The sequence below is a fragment of the Crocuta crocuta genome, unplaced genomic scaffold (genome assembly GCF_008692635.1).
Source record: "Crocuta crocuta isolate KB4526 unplaced genomic scaffold, BGI_CrCroc_1.0 scaffold323, whole genome shotgun sequence".
NCBI classification, from domain to species: Eukaryota; Metazoa; Chordata; class Mammalia; order Carnivora; family Hyaenidae; genus Crocuta; species Crocuta crocuta.
The window spans coordinates 1,772,332-1,790,636 of record NW_027536465.1 but is presented as its reverse complement, the minus strand read 5'-3'; the positions used below and the strand labels follow the sequence as shown (position 1 = coordinate 1,790,636).

Below are 18,305 nucleotides of genomic sequence, written 5' to 3'. Positions count from 1 at the left end.
GGTCTTCTGCTATTGAGTTGGGAGCAAAAGATGCTCACTGAAAGCTAGTGGCAGAAAGTTGTAGGGTAATCACTGGAGATGATCCTCTAGGCAGAATGATTTTATCAACACAGAGACATACAGTTGTTTGGAAATGGACCCTCTCTGGAGCATTAAGCTTCTCAGGATATCTACTAGGAATTCTCTTCCATAGACTTTTTTTATTTATTATTTAAAAAAAATTTTTTTTTAATGTTTTATTTATTTCTAGGCGAGGGAGAGAGACAGCCTGAGCAGGGAAGGGTCAGAGAGAGAGGGAGACACAGACTCTGAAACAGTCTCCAGGCCCTGAGCTGGCAGTCAGCACAGAGCCCGATGCGGGGCTTGAACCCACGAACCGTGAGATCATGACCTAAGCGAAAGTCGGACGCTTAACTGACTAAGCCACCCAGGCGCCCCATAATATTTATTTATTATTGAGAGAGAGAAAGAGAGAGATAGGGAAGGGGCAGAGAGAGAGAGAAAGACACAGAATCTGAAACAGGCTCCAGGCTCTGAGCTGTCAACACAGAGCTCCATGTGGGGCTCCAACCCATGAACTGTAGATCATGACCTGAGTTGAAGTTGGATGCCCAACCGACTGAGCCCCCCAGGTGCCCAGTGTTTGTTTATTTTTGAGAGAGAAGGCAGGGAAGGGACAGAGAGAGGGAGACAGAGGATCTGAAGTGGACTTTGTTCTGACAGCAGAGAGGCCAACACAGGGCCTGAACTCAAGAACTGTGAGATCGTGACCTGAGCTGAAGTTGGATGCCCAACCGACTGAGCCCCCTGGTTGCCCCTCCTTTGGTATATTTCTTGAAGGGAAGATGTGTCAGCTATGAATTCTTTTAGTTTTTGTACGTCTGGAAGTGTCTGAAGTTTTTCTTTGTTTATGAAGGATAGTTTTGCTGGATACAGAATTCTTGGTTTGATAATTTTTTCTCTTCCAGCACCATTGGATATGTCCTCCCACTGCCTTTTGGCCCTTGAGGTTTCCGATAATCTTATTGGGGGTCATTTATATGTGATGTATCACTTCTCTCTTACTGCTTTCACGATTCTCTGTCTTTCAGTAATTTGATTGTGATGGGTTTCAGTGTGGTGCCCTTTGAGTTTTTCCTGTTGGAGTCCATTGTACCTCTTGGATATGTAGATTAATGTTTTTTATCAGATTTGGAATCTGAGGCCGCTGTTTATTAACTGCCCCAATTGTGAACACCACCTCAGGCAGCCGCTGTGTTAAATAATTGCCATTGGTTGTGTTGATCATCACCACCAGGAAAAAGCTGTTTTAGGTGAGCAGGTGCTCAGTCAGGTCAAATAAAGATGAGACCCGGGAGTGGGAACTTACAAGGAACCACCAGACAGGCCAGTTAGTGACAGTTCCTTGGAGATCAGTCTTTTGGGGAGCTTAAGAGCGTCTGCTCCCTCCAGCGCTGGCTAGGCTGCTTGCTGGTTTTTGTGTTGGCCGTGATTGTGAGGCTGCTGCTTTTCAAGGCTACTGCCAACCTGGGGAGAGGAGGATGGGAGTATGGCGAGTTAAGGTGCCACAAAGCTCATGTTTCTTACTAGAGTTCTGAAAAAGTGGATTCTGATAATGTGTTGCTAGAGTTCTTCAATCGGTCTTACTGGGAAAAAAATGGATTTTTCTAAGGCTCAGGATATATGGAAGTCCTTTACTTGACCGTTGTGAAATGGGGATCTTCCTTCCCAAATATTTTAGGAGCCTCCATTTTTAGATCTTTCACTTATTGCCAAGTCTCTAAGACACAAATGTTATATAAAGGAAGGCACTCGTGGGGCTTTCTTTGTTTTTCCACTCTTTCTGGGAGCTGACAGGAACACTACAGAGCAACAGGTACATCAGCAGGCTGGGTCACAAGGTTATGGTACTGGGCTGTACAGATACTCTGATCTTATTTTGAACTGTGGCTCTGGCACTCATTAGCTGTGTGACCTTGGGAAGACGACTCCCTCTCACTGAGCTCAGAGTCTTCGTTGGTAAAATGGGGACGTGGTGGGCTGAATAACGCTCCCTCCTCCCAAAATAATGTCCACATCATAATCCCTGGAACCTGTGGCTCTCTCACTGCTCCTAGTGAAAGGAACTTTGCAGTGTGATTAAATTAAAGATTCTGAGGTGGGCAGGTAATTCTGGAGGATTCCTATAGGCCCAGTACAATCCCAAAGATTTCTACGAGAAGGAGGCTGGAGAGTCAGAGGTGGTGGCAACAGAAGCAAGAGATGTGAGTGACACAAGAGACCACAGGCTGGAGAATGTGGTGGCCTCTGGCAGCTGGGAAAGGCAAGAAAACAGACCTCCAGTAGAGCCTTCAGAGTGAACACAGCCCTTCTGACACCTTGATTTGAGACTTCTGACTTCCAGAACTGCAACAGTTTAACAGCCACGTGGTTTTCAGCCATAAAGTGTGTGGCACTGGGTTCCAGCAGCAGTAGAAACCAAGGCAGGGGACAACAGTGCCCGCAGCTGGAGTGTCCACTGTATGCCACAAACGGGTCTAGGTGCTGTGGGGGTGTCGGGGTGAACAAAGCCACTCTGCCCTCACTTAGCGGGCACTCGTTTCTGGAACAGACACACAAAGTAACCAAACAGCTACATGATAATTATGTATTGTCAATTACCAATTACTTTGTTTTATCTAGTGGTGATTCCGTGAAGAAATAGAGCAAGTGGAGATAGGGGTTAATGGTGGCGAAACAAGTGTGTTTGTGCTTCCTTGGACACGGTCATCAAGGAAATTGTCTCTGAAGAGACAATTGAAGCAGAGACCTAACTAACAAAAAGAAACCAACCAGAAGATGATCTGCAGGAGAGTGTCCCAGCAAGGGAACCCCTTAGAGATCAAGGCCCTCAGAGGGGTGCAAACTCTGCATGCTCGAGAAGCACTCAGCCTCCAGCAGCTTCCGAGTGCTATCCGAGGGGCGGGCAGGGGCCAGCTCTTGTAGGGGTGTGTACACCAGGGAAGGGGGTTGAGTTCTGTTTCAGCTGCAGAGGGAAGAAACAGAGAGATTTGACAGTGTCGCTGGGACATGTTTGACACGGATCATTTTGACCAGAGACTATAAGGTGACTGACGCAGAAGCTGGGACCAAAACAAAGTTGTTAGCTTCAGGCAAGAGGCGATGGTGGCTTTCGATGGCAGGGGTGGTGGAAGAGGTACTGATCAAGGGACTGAGGTTATGTGTAGGCAGCACAGGTATTTGAAAGGCAGGTGTTGAGACTGAATGAGATCAGGTACGAGGAGAACATAGCTCAGCGTCTGGGACACAGCAGGTGCTCTCAGCAGAGCTGCCACTGTTCTCACTGGCGTCATCGTCACATGGCCGCCGCAGCCAGCAGGGCTATTTTAATCTCTTGGACGAGAAAGACACATAATTAGTCTTCTGTTCATTAGTGGTTGCAGAGGGAGCTTAGAGTTCTCTTGCTCCCGTAAGTGACTGTATTCACAGCACATACCTGTTGTGTATCTTTCACTTGTTTTTATTGTTTTGAACCTGTAGTCGCCTATGTTCACATCACTTTTGGGTTTGGTGTGTGAGATGAACTCCTTAAAACAGGAGAAGACCATATCTCCTGATTGTCCATGATATTTCAGACATTTTACTGGGCAAATAAACAGACATTTGGTGCACAAGGTTTGCTTATCCCAAGTCTATAGATGATAAAGCAGAGGCCTAGGGGGATTCCAGAACCTATCCAGGATACAGTACTCTAATGCAGTTCTGTTACTAACCACCCAGATTCACACAGACCCCATCCATTAGGAGCACAGTCCCCACCAAGACTGCCCTCACATCAGATGCCAGCCACGAATTTGGGGGTCCCCAGGCCAGCTGTACTTCTGACCAACTGCCTTCAGTTTCAAGAATTTGCTAAGATGACTCAGAACCCAGGGAAAAGCTATTCTCACCATTACAGTTTTGTTATAAAGGGTACAAATTAGGACCAGCCAAATGAGGAGACCTATAAGGCAAGGTCTGCAAGGGTCATGAACTCAAGCTTCCATGCCTTCTCCCACGGAGTCCAGACCCATAGCCCTCCTGGCACGTTGATATGCTCATCAGCCAGGAAGCTGCACCAAGCTTCGTTGTCCAGAGATTTTGTTAGGGTTTCATTAGGTAGGCGTGACTGAATCGTGGCCACATAACTGCACTGAGTATCTAGGCCTCCTTACTTCCCGAGAGAGAGAGAGAATACCATTCCCAGGAGGTTGGGAGGTCTGGCTGATTTCAAGTGATTGAGAGTCCCAAGTCTCTTAACTACATGGTTGATCTTTCCGGCCTGGCCTCATCTTGAGCATAAGCAATCTAGGGGTCCACCGTGTCAGCTCTTTGGCGTGAACTGTCAGGGCCTCCATGAACAACACAGATGTTACTATTAGGAAATCCCACAGGTTTCGAGGGTCCCTCCCAGGAACCATGTGTGAAGACCAGACAGATTCTTTATTACACAGTCCAGGCTCTGTGTAACATCTACACATCTACTGAGTGGGGAGCCACGACTGAACCTAGTTTTTCCTCACTGCAAAGCCCCTGCTCTCTCCACTATGTCTCCTGTACTGTCAGGGGCCTTAGAAAAGTGGCTTGCTTACAGTCACACAGAGAGTGACTAACAAGAGGGCCTGGCCCTCAGTCCTGCCGGCCAGCGTGTCCTTTCCACAGTGCAGCTTCACTTTTCATGTTGGGGCAGATTTGACCTGTTTCTGTCAATTTTGCAGATGGTCTGGGCAGGCAGAGTTGGTGAAAAGATCAGAGCTTTTGCTTTCATTTTTATTCTACAATTGCAGAATATCGCTTCCTACCTGCACCCTATCAGTTTCCGTGTTTGTCATTGTTTAGTTGTATTTTATTCATAAATTTAAAAATCAATCCGTGCTTCCAACATTTAAGATGACTATAAATCCTGGGGCTCCTGGGGGAGCTCAGTCGGTTAAGCATCCAATTCTTGACTTGAGCTCAGGTCATGATCTCATAGTCGTGAGATTGAGCCCTGCATTGGGCCTTGCACTGAGTGTGGAGCCTGCTTGGGATTCTCTCCCTCCCTCCCCTGCTTGTACGCTCTCTCTCTCTCTTTCTCTAAATAAATGAATAAACATTTAAAAAAGATTGTAACTCCTTTTTGATTTATTATTCTCCTTTTAGAAGTGAGAAATACTGATAGAAGAAAATCAACCCATTGTTGTTTGTAGCTAACTTGGTGCTCTTATCCTAATATTTGGCCTCATTTGCATATTTCTCTCTGTTTCCAGGTAGCATCCACTGTATTTTCCATGCAACTGGGCACCACTACACTTGGAAAAAAGTTACCACAACGGTGCACAACATTATCGTGGGCAAGTTGTGGATAGATCAGGTAAGCAGAGGTGCCCAAAGTGTGCTGAAGTTCAGAAGAATACCTTCTTTGGTACGTCTTTGCAGTGTCCAGGACATGTGAACTTGTCCCGGATTGTTACTGATTTATCCTTCTTTCCTAAGGAATTGCTCTCAGGCAGTAGCCCCACCCCGACCTTCCTGAGTTTCTAAACCACAAATTCTTATTTGTAAATGACCAATGTATAACCTTCAGTCAGTGACTGCTCTACCAGGACTGTGTTGGCTACTATGAAAGTACAAGAAAATAATAAACATGGCTCCTACTCTTCATCGTTTCTTTATTCATCAGACATTTACTGCCAGGCAGAGTGCTAGGTCTCGGGGATCCAAAGTCAGATAAGACATTGTCCTTCAAAGAGTTACTGTAGCACTGAAGACCCTTGACAAATATGTAGAGATTGAAAAGTATTTAACACAATACCCTAGTGTAAGAACTGTACCAAAATAACATCTAATTACTTGCTCTTACGACAATGGTTGCAAAATAAATTCAGAAAAGGAAAGGGAATACCGTCTGAGCAGTCAGGAAAACATTCAGAGTAGATGTGGGACTGAAGCTGAGTCTTAAAGTGGTTTGGATTTGGAAGACAGAAAGGAGGAGAGAACGAAATGAACAGTGTGTGGAAAGGCCCTGCTGTATGCAGCCCTGCAGTTCGGAGTAGGCTACTCTGTTAAGTGCAGAGCTCGTGAAGGGTGTGGATGGGGGACTGGTTTGGAAAAGGTCAGTTATTCTGTGCAAATCAACGTATGGCCACCTAACGTGACACACAACTGAAAGAAAACCAGAAGGCCGTTTGGTCCTGATCCCAGCCTGGAATACCAAGGTTCTGAAAGGGTCCCACGGCTTCTCGGGTCGGCCGAGACCAGAACCCAGAAGCGAGGGAGTCCAAGAGCATAAGATGGTGAAGTGAAGAATTATGAGGCATGGGGCCTGGCCGATATTCAAATCCTCCGGGATTGATAAAATCAAGCCATGGGACCTCTGGGAGGTTCAGTCAGTTAAGTGCCTGACTCTTGATGTTTTGTGAGATCAAGTCCTGCATCAGGCTCTGCGCTGACAGCAGAGCTCCTACTCTTCATCCTTTACGCTCGCTCGCGCTCTCTCTCTCTCTCTCTCTCTTTCTCAAAATAAATAAATAAACATTAAAAGTAAATAAGGGGCACCTGGTGGCTCAGTCAGTTAAGCAACCGACTTTGGCTCAGGTCATGATTTACGGTTCATGAGTTCAAGCCCCACATTGGGCTGTCTGCTGTCAGCACAGAGCCTGCTTCGGATCATGTCTGCCTCTCACTCTGCCCCTCTTCCACTCACGCTCTCTCTCAGTCTCTCAAGAATAAATAAACATTAAACAAATAAAGAAATAAAAAATAAAATCAATCCATGATGCTTTTTATTTTCTAGTCCGGTGAAATTGACATTGTGAATCACAAGACAGGCGACAAGTGCAATCTTAAATTCGTTCCTTATAGCTATTTCTCTCGTGATGTGGCAAGAAAGGTAAGAAGAGTTGAAGTTCAAATGTTTTTCCTTTGTGTGTATCCCTTAGAAAGCCTACTCCTTTGGGGCTGGTGTAGATAATGGATGGGTAGATAGTCTCATATACATACATATACATCTCCTAAACATGTATGCGGTGATTTGGTGGGGGGGAAGGGAGAAGGAAAGGAGAAAGTCAGCAGGAAAGGAGACTAGATTGTATTAAATCAAATCCGTTCTTTTCTGGGAAAGACATTGAGTAAGAAAGTAAAAGTCAAGAGCAATGAGAGCTTGGACCAATAGAAGGGTTTCAGGAAGAAGGAAGGGCAGCCTGACCGCTGCGAGGTCTGAGCGTGAGTCATGTCACCACCACAGCGGAACTGCCCCATCAGTTTTGACAGACTGTAAAGAGTCGGGGATTAAATCTGCTTGTGGCTGTCTCTGACTTCCAGGGAGAAGAAAATGCCAGAAGTCCAAGTTACCAGTAGAGCCTTTTCCCGCGTGTGTCTTTGTGCCAAAAATCCTTGTACCAGAAAACGATGAAACCCAACTCATGGCCATTTATTTTACGCAGCTCAGAAAAGGCTACCAGAATAATCTGGGTGGCTCCCCGGTGTTTGCCATGGCAGCATCTAACCAGCACTTACCCTAAGGACTTAGGTCGCCAGAACAGGCAGGTGCGCTTCCCGACACCTACCACCGTGCTCCAAGCCCTGCTCTCTACCCTTGCAGGTGACCGGGGAAGTGACCGATCCATCAGGAAGAGTTCACTTTGCCCTTCTGGGGACATGGGATGAGAAAATGGATTGTTTCAAAGTGCAGCCAGTTGTTGGGGAAAATGGGGGTGATGCTCGACAGAGGGGCCATGAGGCAGAGGAAAGCAGGGTCATGCTGTGGAAAAGGAACCCCTTACCGTGAGTATCAGGGCCCATGCTGTCCAGGTAACACTCTGACCTCAACCTTGGAGCGGTGTTGGTGGCATTTCTGCCTTCTTTCCCACTGAACCATGTGAGGGATCAAGCCAGGGGAATCAGAACTTTTGGAGAGATTACCAGAAGGCTGCCATTGTATGAATTGAGGGGTAGTGTGCCTTGTCAAGAAAGCTGAAATGACTCAAGTCACATCTGCCAAAAAATATTTATAATTTAGAGCAAAACTATTCAGAAGCAGGTAGCTCAGTTGGTTGAGTGTCTGACATCGGCTCAGACCATGATCTCACCACACATGAGTTCGAGCCTCACATCAGGCTCCGCGCTGACAGTGTAGAGCCTGCTTAGGATTCTCTGCCCCTCCCCCAGTCACATGTTCTCTCTCAAAAATAAAACAGACAAACCTCTTCAGAAGCAGCTGGAGGAGAAAGATGCGTACTACCCATTAACAATTTAGCCTGAGACCCAGTGGCCATCTAAACATCTCTGAGATAATGTACAGGAATTCGGAATGAAGATGGAGGCTGTTTGTCTCCTGTCATCTCATTTACCCAGTGTTTAGTAACAGCAGGATCATTCCAGAAACAGGTTAAAAAGAAAGCAAAGGGTTTGCTTCTCTCCCTTTCCCCCACCATTTCTGCCCTTCTTCTCCCCCTTGTTCCTCCGTCAAGTTCCTCCTAATCCTCCTATACGTGCAAGCATATGATATTTGTCCTTCTCTGCCTGACTTATTTCGCTCAGCATAACACCCTCAAGGTCCATCCATGTTGCTACACATGGCCAGATTTCATTGTTTCTCATTGCCATGTAGTATTCCATGGTATAGATAAACCACATCTTCTTGATCCATTCATCTGTTGATGGACACTTAGGCTCTTTGCATGTTTTAGCTATTGTGGAGAGTGCTGCTATGAACATTGGGGTACATGTGCTCCTATGCATCAGCATTTCTGTATCCCTTGGGTAAATTCCTAGCAGTGCTATTGCTGGGTCATAGGGGAGTTCTATTGTTAGTTTCCTGAGGACTGATGGATGTGGGGGGAGGGGGGATGGGCATGTAGGAGGACACTTGTGGGGATGAGCACTGAGTGTTATGTGGAAACTAATTTGACAATAAACTATTAAAAAAAAAAAAGCAAAGGGGGTCACCTGGGTGGCTCAGTCGGTTAAGCGTCTGACTTTGGCTCAGGTCATGATCTCACGGTTCGTGAGTTCGAGCCCCACATCGGGCTCTGTGCTGACAGCTGAGATCCTGGAGCCTGTTTCAGATTCTGTGTCTCCCTCTCTCTCTGACCCTTCCCTGCTCATGCTGTCTCTCTCTCTCTCTCTCTCTCTCTCTCTCAGAAATAAATAAAACATTGAAAAAAAAAAGACTTAGCACATTTAAAAAAAAAAGAAAGAAAGCAAAGAGACTAGGAATAAGGAATGTTCATTTAGTAGAATGTTCCATTCTTCCTGATCTCCGCTGAGCACAGTACAGGCCCGGCAAACTGCTGGCACAAGTGATGCCCGGGGAGGGAATGGTCCAGTCTGGGTCTCAACTAGAGGAGCCTGACCTGGTCCTAGAGTCTGTCCATCTGTAGAACAGCTTTGGGAAGGTCATCTTTGGGTTGTTGCTGCTTAACCAGGGCCTGGGTCCTGGCATCACCGTTTCTCTCCCCCATCCTTTACTTGCAGGAAGAATGCAGAAAACATGTACTACTTCTCAGAGCTCGCCCTCACGCTCAATGCTTGGGAAAGTGGCACCGCCCCCACAGACAGCCGATTGCGGCCTGACCAGAGACTGATGGAAAATGGGCGCTGGGATGAAGCCAATGCTGAGAAGCAGCGCCTGGAGGAAAAACAAAGACTTTCCAGAAAGAAGAGAGAAGCGGAAGCTATGAAAGCCACCGAGGATGGTAACGAACCTGCCTCCTGCTCTCTTTCTTGACATGTGGGGAATCACTTGGTGTGTTTCTGGCTCTCATTCTGTTTTTCCCCCTCCCCCACTTTCCCTCCTAGGCACGCCCTACGATCCCTATAAGGCACTGTGGTTTGAACGGAAGAAGGACCCTGTTACCAAGGAGTTAACCCATATTTATAGGGGAGGATACTGGGAATGTAAGGAAAAACAGGACTGGACCTCATGCCCGGACATTTTCTGAAATGGCAGCAACAAAAAGGAGGAGGATCCAAAGGAGAAGATGACAGAGGATGTGCGGGAAAGCTGGCACTTGTGACTCTCACCAAGCGCTTTCCTCCAGTTTGTCTGTCTTAACCAATCATTTTTTCCAAATCAATCACCAGAAGCAGACCCCAGTGGTGGTGATTGGCTGGTTGCCTTAGCTGATTGAAACTGAAATCGACATACTAGATACCTGTTTGTAAGGGGGAGGTTCCGTGGCTGAAAGTTAGCGTTACTCCACTTCTGCAAAGTCAAGTCCTCTTGGCTCTTCCTTCTCCCTCTGCCCCCATTTTAAGATGATGTCATTCGCCCTCCCCTGTAGAACCCTGCTCAGCCAAGGTCCACGTGAGATGATGATTCAGGGGCATTTTGGTGCTGTTCAGAGCAAGAGCTGAACATAGCAGTTCCTTCAAAGAGGAGCGCGTAAGACTCACCAGCGGAGGCATTGTGAATGGCCGCAGGGGAGCATAGACGTGGCGATACGAAACGGGGTCACAGACGGGGTCGGTTCAGTGGGATGTCCGCCCAGAGGTAACTGCGGTGTCGGAACGCTGGCGAGGGGGCTTGTTCTGTAAGCTTGGCGTATTCAGAGTGACGTTCTTGGAAGTTTCTACTTCACTTGCGTAAAATACCCTTCTGCTGTTCTCCGTCTTTGACAGCGACCGGAGGCCACTTTGGTGGTCGGTAGGAGGGTCGCATTATCCTCACAAGGGAGTTTTACGGACTTCCTCAGGCCGAGAACTTCCGAGAACACAAAGCAGGATGGAAAAGACCGCAAGTCACTTTGTTGCCCCGTTCCTCCTCACCCCCACCCTGCATCGCCTTTCTTGTCCCCACCCCCATCTCCCTCTCCCAGCGCGACACCAGTTGGGTCTGGGCCCCCGTGTGGAGCAAAGCACTACCTGCCCCTTTCAGAATTTGAGAGAAGGACTTAATTTGGAACAAAAGTTTTCACCATCTCTCAAGCCCTATGGACTGGAGCCACCTCTCGAATAATGTGTTAAATACCTGTATATTATATATATGTAGAGAAAAATCTAATTTTTTTTGTTTGATTTTCCTTCTTCCCATTAAGAATCTTGTTTTTTTGGTATTATTTGTCTCCCTGGGACTCTCTCTCGGACACACTGATTGGGCTGGGGCCTCCCCTGGTTTCCATCTTTCAGGGGCTGGCAGGCCCCGAACCGGCGTAGGATCACGTGTGGCAGTTACTGAGCAGGGACTCGATCCCTGGGCTGTGTCATGGATGCCTGCCTGCTGTCGCGATTCTGCTCTCCCGATTGCCCGACTCTGGAAACCCAGATCCTAACTCTTTCCTGCCTTTTTTCCTTCTTCTGTTAGGAAGAGCGTGGGTAGAGAGGACGGTAATTTCCAGTTTAATTCCGCCTCTGTCCACATCGGAACACACACAGCTGATTTCCCGAAAGAAACTTCTTCCCAGGGCGTGGGGCCGAAAGTGCCGTCGTGTGGGGGTGGGTGAGAGAAGCCCTCCCATCTGGCCCTGGCTTCCTTCATGTTGTGTTCTGTATTTGTGTCAGCCATCCCGTTCCCAGATCTACCCCCGTGCAGCCCACCCTTGGTTGAGGACCACAAATTGAGGTGCCTTCCTTGTATGCTTTTTGTTAGTGTTTTTTGTTTCTGTTCCTTAACTGCTGAGCCTCAGCCAGGGTGGGTCCTGGGGGAAATATCATTCCAGAGGAAGCCATCCCTGCGTGGGAATGGGATTTACACTAGACTGATGAGTACTTCTGTTCCTTCCTCGCCATCCCTCCCTTCTTAGCTGCGATGCACTTGAGAAAGGGGCAGCTGCCCGGGAGTTTCCTCCAAGACCCCGATTCCCACCGTAGGCGCGGGGTCGCGCTGCGTCTTCTTTTGCAGGGCTCCTAAAGGCCGTGACCTCATCAGGGGATGGACTTCAGCCAGAGCGGGGATTCCTCAACCACACTGAACAGCTCTGCTTTATCCCCCGGCCCCCTTTCTTCCTCCACCATCTGCACTACATTTCCAGCCAGATCCCCAGTCAGAGTCCTGCTAATGGAGAAGCTTTGAGTCCTTCAGGTGAAATGAAGTCACATCGAAACAAAACTATATATATTTTCGTTTTTGTTTTTGTTTTTTTTTGCCTTATCGGTTTCTTTTTTCCAAGAAAACTACTAAATTAAATAATTTTTAAAAAGCCATATCGTTTGTCTGATTCACTTGTACTCCCACTAGGGAAGCGGTGGTGGCTGAGGGGCTGGAGGGCTGGCCCGGGGCTGGTTCGTTCTCGGGAGGCGGGCAGCTAGTCTTTGCGAGAAATTGAAAGGAAAATGGGGCATGGGTTTCTAGGTGTTTCAACCATTTGGCAACATTCCCAAGGGCCTGTGGGCAGAAGAGTAGTTTCAACAGCCCCTTCCACTTCAGTGGAATGTGATCGTCCGTGTCCCTCCCTGGGTCCAGGGGAGCCGTGTCTAGTGCTTTTCATGTTGGGCCTGTTTCACCTCCAAAAATAAAAGTTTTCTTGCATTTAATTTCACTTGCCCATGTAGATTCTCAGATTCTTAGCTGTTTCATGTAGGGATTCAAATTCTGTACTTTGAAACGTAAGCAATGGGGTATTGATTTGAAGGCCTTGGAGAGCATTAGGGACTGTGAAAAGGCTTCGTTAGGTTTCCACTGTAAAGTTCAGGACGGGGAGAGGTGGGCGAAGGAATCCAAGGGCCCGGAGAGGCGGCACATCAGGGCAGGCTCGGGCCCTGATCTGCTCCTGGGTCCAGTGGGCTGAGTTACAGATTCTGAACACTGTCTGGCTCACACACAATTAAGAGGTAAATTTTAGAATCGTCATGTTGAATATGAAGAAAGGCACTGGGAGGGGAAAAAAGCCCTAAGTCACCCAAGGTCACACAGCTGATTGGTTGGTCACAGCATTGGAATCCAAAGCTGGGCTTGTCTGACTCTCGAGTCAGTGACCTTTACAACCTTGTGTCCTCAGAGAAACTGGGTTGGAAGGCAGCTGGCAGTGAAGTCATTTCCTCCTGTATTAGGTCATATTATGCAAAGGCTTAGTGATATGGAAAGTGCCACCTTGGAGGTCCACCTGCAGGAAGGAGCAACCTTGGAGTTCAGCCTCCAGGCTCCTTGATTTCTCCAGGCTCTCCTGTCCACAAAATGAGCTGTGTCGCCAGGGAGTGTTCTAGCCTGGCTCTTGGTAAGGCCACTCATCTGTTCAAGTCTGCCTGATCCACACTGCTGGGCTTGACGATAATTCAGCAATTTACCGTTTTTTTTTTTCTTGGCAAGTGGAAAACCATTGCAGTAGACCCTTGCACTTGTGAGACCTACATCCGGCAATCTTGAATAGCACTGTGCTATATGGCTTCCTCCAAAAGGGGCGGTCAAATGTACCTGAAACATATTAACAATCCCTTCTCTAATCTTTTCATGGGCTACTGTGACCTGATGCGCTGGGATCCCTCATGCTTCAAAATGATAACCCAGCACAAGTATAAATTAGTACCTTGTCAAGGACCTTGGAGGTCCCACAGAAGAGGTAAAACCTTTACATTTTAAGGGCCAACTCTACTTTCAGCAAGATAAATGAAAAACAACCCTAAAAGGAGGTGTAGAAAAATCTTTGGAATTTATTCACTATAAGGTATATACCCTGTGAAACTCTAAGATTGTTGTCAACATTTAGAGCTTGCTTCTAGACGTTTATAAAGCTCTTGCCCAGTGATCTGCCCTGTCCGGTGGGAAGCATTCCAAGCTCATAAAGTAATGGGTAGCTCTATTCGCCTGGGGCCCTCCTCCCTACTACCTTCCCCGTTCACACTGATCCCTCGGGCGAAGGAGGCTGGGTGGCCAGATGAGGCCTCTTTAAAGGCAAAAACTAAAGAGCTCAATCAATAGCCTTGCAGAGGTCACACCTGAGTTTAACCAGGTGATTTTAAAAGTTAAGAACCAGTTGGGGGGTTCCCAGGTGGCTCTGCCAGTTGAGAATCTGACTTCCGCTCAGTTCATGATCTCATGGTTCCTGGTTCAGTTTGTGAACTTGAGCCCTGCCTCCTGCTCTCTGATGTCAGCGCAGAGCCTGCTTTGAATACTGTCTCCCCCGCCCCCCGGTTCCCCCCCCAACTCTCTATGACCCTCCCCCGCTCACGCTCTCTCTCTCAAAAATAATAAGTAAAAACATTTTTTGAAAGAAGTTGGCCCTGAGATATAGCACTCTCTTGTTCGCTCGCTCTCTCTCCTCTTCCCTGTCTCTCTCTCTCCTCTCTCTCTCAGCATCCACTCCAGTCTGCTATGTAACACACATTAAGGACACAAATGGTGAGAAAGAGGTCTGACAAACAGGCAGTTAGAGCTGGTGGAAGCACTGGAGGGGGCCCATCAGCCTGCAGGGAATGGTTGGTGGGGAGGAGGCCTATGGAGACATGTCAGAGAATTCTAGAAGGAGGAGAATGTATCTGGGTTAAGAGCCACAGGTTAACAGGGAAGGGCAATGTATAGAACACGGCGTGGACGAAGATGAAGGGGAGTCTAGGAAAGCATCCTGTGCCTGGATGGCTGCATGAGTGGTGGGTGTTCAGAGCGAGGAGAGAGCACTGGAGAGAGGAAGGGCCCAAGTCATGGGAGGCTACAGCCCATCTGAAGAAAGAAGTCTTGGTTTTTGCTCTCAAGGAGGGAGCCCGTGCAAGATTTTTAAGCAGGGTGAAGGGTTCTAGTGTGGGAAATGAATTACACGTAGGAAGATCAGTGAAGAGGCTGGGGAAGATGTGAGGATGAAGAGAAGCGGAGGGAGCCCAGAAACCCCGAACTGGAATGAACAGCACTTGGGTCTGATTATGGGTACAGAACAGAGAGGGAGGAAATTGTGTTTTTCTACCTTGAGAAATTCAGACAGAAGGTGATAGAAAGGTAAGTTTAGAGGGAAAGATGGGTTCATTTTTGGACATTCTGAGCGGGACCTCCCCATAAAGAGGTTGAGTAAACAACTTAAAGTGTCAATCTCTTGGTAACGGCTACATTTTTGTGAGACTGAGGGATGGGATGCTGAGAGGGGCTGTTCATTAAATTTCACCTGGTCCATTTACAAAATGCACAGTCCTGAGCCCCCTCTGCAGAGATCCTGATCCAGCTAGTGCTGGGGCTCGGTCATTTTATATATGCGAATGCTAGGGATGCAAAATTATGAAATAGGAGGAGGTGGAATAAAATCAACCTATTAGAGTATATTATTAAACCATAGCTTGCCTCTTAGAGTTTGAGAGACGTCTCAGCCAACTGTATTTTTTGACAGTGTCTGTATATTTGAGAGTTTAAAGACGTCCAGGTGGGGTTACAAAAACGGAGGCATATTTTCACGATTTAGGTTAGGATAATCAACGTTTTAGCATACAGATGCCACGACTCTACGCATACCTCATCTGGAGGAAACCTGAAAAGCCACATATGCAGCCTGTGTAAACACATGGCCCTCTTGTTCAGTTCCATCTATTTCTTAAGTCCAAACAGCTGAGAAAAGTAATATTATTTACCAGTTCTAGCTTATACACAGAGGCTTTGCTTTATCACTTCTATAATATTTGCTAGATGCTTACCTCCAGCTGAACCTATTCTGATCTGTTCTGTTACAACGGAACAAATACTATTTCATTACAGAAATGCGGAAGGCAACTTTCGCAACCTGCCGAAATAGCTCAGTTGGGAGAGCGTTAGACTGAAGATCTAAAGGTCCCTGGTTCGATCCCGGGTTTCGGCACTGGTTTTAGCTGTCACTGCCAGCAGTAACTCCTTCCGCGTGCGGCTCAGGTCTCATTATGAAAGAATTCCGGGGCCCCCCTGGGGGCGGGGGGCCGGCATTCTCCACCCACACGAGCTTGGGGTGTAGACTCAGAGGGACTGCCCTGCCTTTTTTCCCCTCCAGGAGTGGACAAAATTGGAAACCAAAAAGAGATAGAGGTCGTTGCTTTTAAACTGCTCGAGTTAAAGTCAGGGTCCCTTCCCCGACCTTGGATCTGGCTGAGACCACGCTCACCGCATGCACTGCACAACGCTCTCTTGCTTGGTGATCAGTCTAGCCCTCTGCCTTCTTTCCTGTTTCCAGCGACGTTCCGGGAGCTGCTGGCGCCGGGACCTTTCCCGCGGGTCCGAGGTCCTGGCGCGCCCGGGCTCCGCAGGGGGCTTAGCGGCCACGCCGCCGCACGCGCGGGGCGCGGAGCGAAGGGCGCGGGGCGCGGAGCGAAGGGCGCGGGGCGCGGAGCGAAGGGCGCGAGGCTTAGTCTTGGGCGCGCGGGGGCTCGATGGGGATGCTGACAGCCCGGGTTCTCTCTCCACCAAAGAAACCTTCGATTTCGGTTTGGTCCAGCTGGTTTAACAGAAACAAGCACCTAGGTCTGCTTTTGTTGTTGGGGTGGTGGCGGTGATGGTGGTGAGTACGGGCAACCCTTCCTGGTTCACGTCTACAGCGGGGTTACCAAATCAAATTACAGGACACCCAACTGAATTTGAATTTCAAAGAAACAAATGGGTTTTTTTTGTTTTGTTTTGTTTTTAGTATAGTATGTTTCAAATATCGCGTGGATCATACAAAGTACACATTCGTTTCCCAGAAACTTAAATGTAAACATTCATTTGGTAAATCACAAACCACTATTGAACATCACACACACGTACATACATACGCTCTGAACTCGATGCGCCCCCTGCCCCACCGCGCCCCTGCAAATATCCTGAGGAACTAGTCAGGATGATCCGGATTTCAGAACAGAGTGGTAGTTCCTTATTCTCAAAATCTCCAAATGTACAAAACGCATTTGGGACCATCACCATCAGAGGAGGCCATCGCAGGGATTCCCAGGAAACGCAGGGAATCAAACCATCCTACCTGACCCAGGCTTGCACGGTTGTTTACACTGGTCTGGGATAGTGGTGGAGGAGAGAGGAAATTTGGAGACTCTGGGTTGGATGATGATGATGACCATTATAATAACTTGTTAAGATGATGAGTCACTCAACTCAAGGTAGTGCAATGGAACAAAATACACTTAGGCATGCCTTCTTTCTAGCTGGGTGCCAGGCTGGGACATGGGGACACAGAGAATGGTGATTCAGTCCTCATATTCTAAAAACCCTAGGAGTGGTGAAAGGCAACATGGAGAAATATTGCTTTGGGACCTATTTATATGCCCTCCCCTTTCTGTTCATCTGTGCCAATATGCTACCTGATGAGGGGCTTTGTGCCCCAAACCTTTGGGTTCTTGGGTGCAAGGATGCATTTTGAAATCTAATGCTGGTCAAAAAGAAGGAAAACAAAATGATGTGTTAATAGATTGGGTAGTTCAGAGTTTGCGTGTTGCATACACATGTCAGCATGTGTGGCAGGGAATATTATAGGTCCCCTTGGCAAGGCTGCTGTTGCTCAGTCAAACACCAGTCCTGATGCTGCTTGCTGTGGAAGGTGTTTAGGTGTGATTAACAGGTAACTCAGGAGACTTTGAGTAAAGCAGATTATCCTCTGTAATGTGGCTGGGCCTTAACCAGCCATCTGAAGGTTTTAAGAGCCAAGCCGGGCGTCTCCTGGTGGAGAAGGCACTAAATAGAAAACCCGCCTGGGTCTCCGGCTTACTGCCTTCCTGAAGTTAAACTCAAGACTACAACATGAACACCAAGCCTGAGTTTTCAGCCTGTTGGCCTACTCAGTTTGCACTTGCCAGTCTCCACAATTGTGGGCCAATTTCTTATAATCCCTCTCTCTCTTTCACTGTTGTACACATTTGTTTCTGAGGGGAAAAGGGAGGATCTCTGCGGGAAGCACTTGGGATCCAAGCAAGAAGCTCGGAGAATACAGGAAGACTGCCCGAAGCACCATTCTCGCCCTCCTGGCATATACCTACACAGTTTTCATGTCTTTCCCCCCCCCGCCACGCTCTACTCCGCCCGCGTGCTAATTGTCCGTCTGTGTTGCCAAAGCACTTGGATCTTCCTCTATGAAAGCACTGATTACGAGGCTCCCAAAGGTTCGCTGCCCCATATTTCCACGCTGGCCCTTCCGCAAGGGCAGGGAAGGCGTCGATCGACTAGGGATGGTGCTGGTCACCAGGAGGTGCTTCCCAGGGAGAGTGGCGGTTCAGCTGAGTTCTCCACGCTGCTCGGGCGGGCGAGGGGAAGGAGTGAAAGGGAGGTGGCATGGCAGTTCGAGGGAACAACATGTGCAAAGGCCCAGAGGACCGAAAGGTAGCGAGGGATCTGCAATGTGCGAACAGTAGCGGGTCCTGGTGAGAGGTAGGAGGAGGCGGGTCCGCCCGCGCAGGGCTGAGAGCGCGCGTGCGTAGAGGCGGAG

General features: G+C 48.1%; 1 protein-coding gene and 1 non-coding gene across 2 annotated transcripts in view; both read left to right on the top strand.

Moving 5' to 3' along the window:
• OSBP (oxysterol binding protein) overlaps positions 1–12,162 on the top strand; it is a 35,651-nt gene extending 23,489 nt beyond the window's left edge. Inside the window, exons 10-14 of the mRNA XM_077748725.1 lie at positions 5,289–5,392; positions 6,815–6,910; positions 7,622–7,803; positions 9,496–9,716; positions 9,820–12,162. Coding sequence (XP_077604851.1) covers positions 5,289–5,392; positions 6,815–6,910; positions 7,622–7,803; positions 9,496–9,716; positions 9,820–9,962 — 746 coding nt within the window. The 3' untranslated portion in view covers positions 9,963–12,162. The remainder of the gene's footprint in view (positions 1–5,288; positions 5,393–6,814; positions 6,911–7,621; positions 7,804–9,495; positions 9,717–9,819) is intronic.
• A 3,490-nt stretch (positions 12,163–15,652) lies between these two features.
• TRNAF-GAA (transfer RNA phenylalanine (anticodon GAA)) lies at positions 15,653–15,725 on the top strand. The gene has a single exon. It is a non-coding gene; the product is annotated as a tRNA-Phe (tRNA).
• The last annotated feature ends 2,580 nt before the right edge of the window (positions 15,726–18,305 follow it).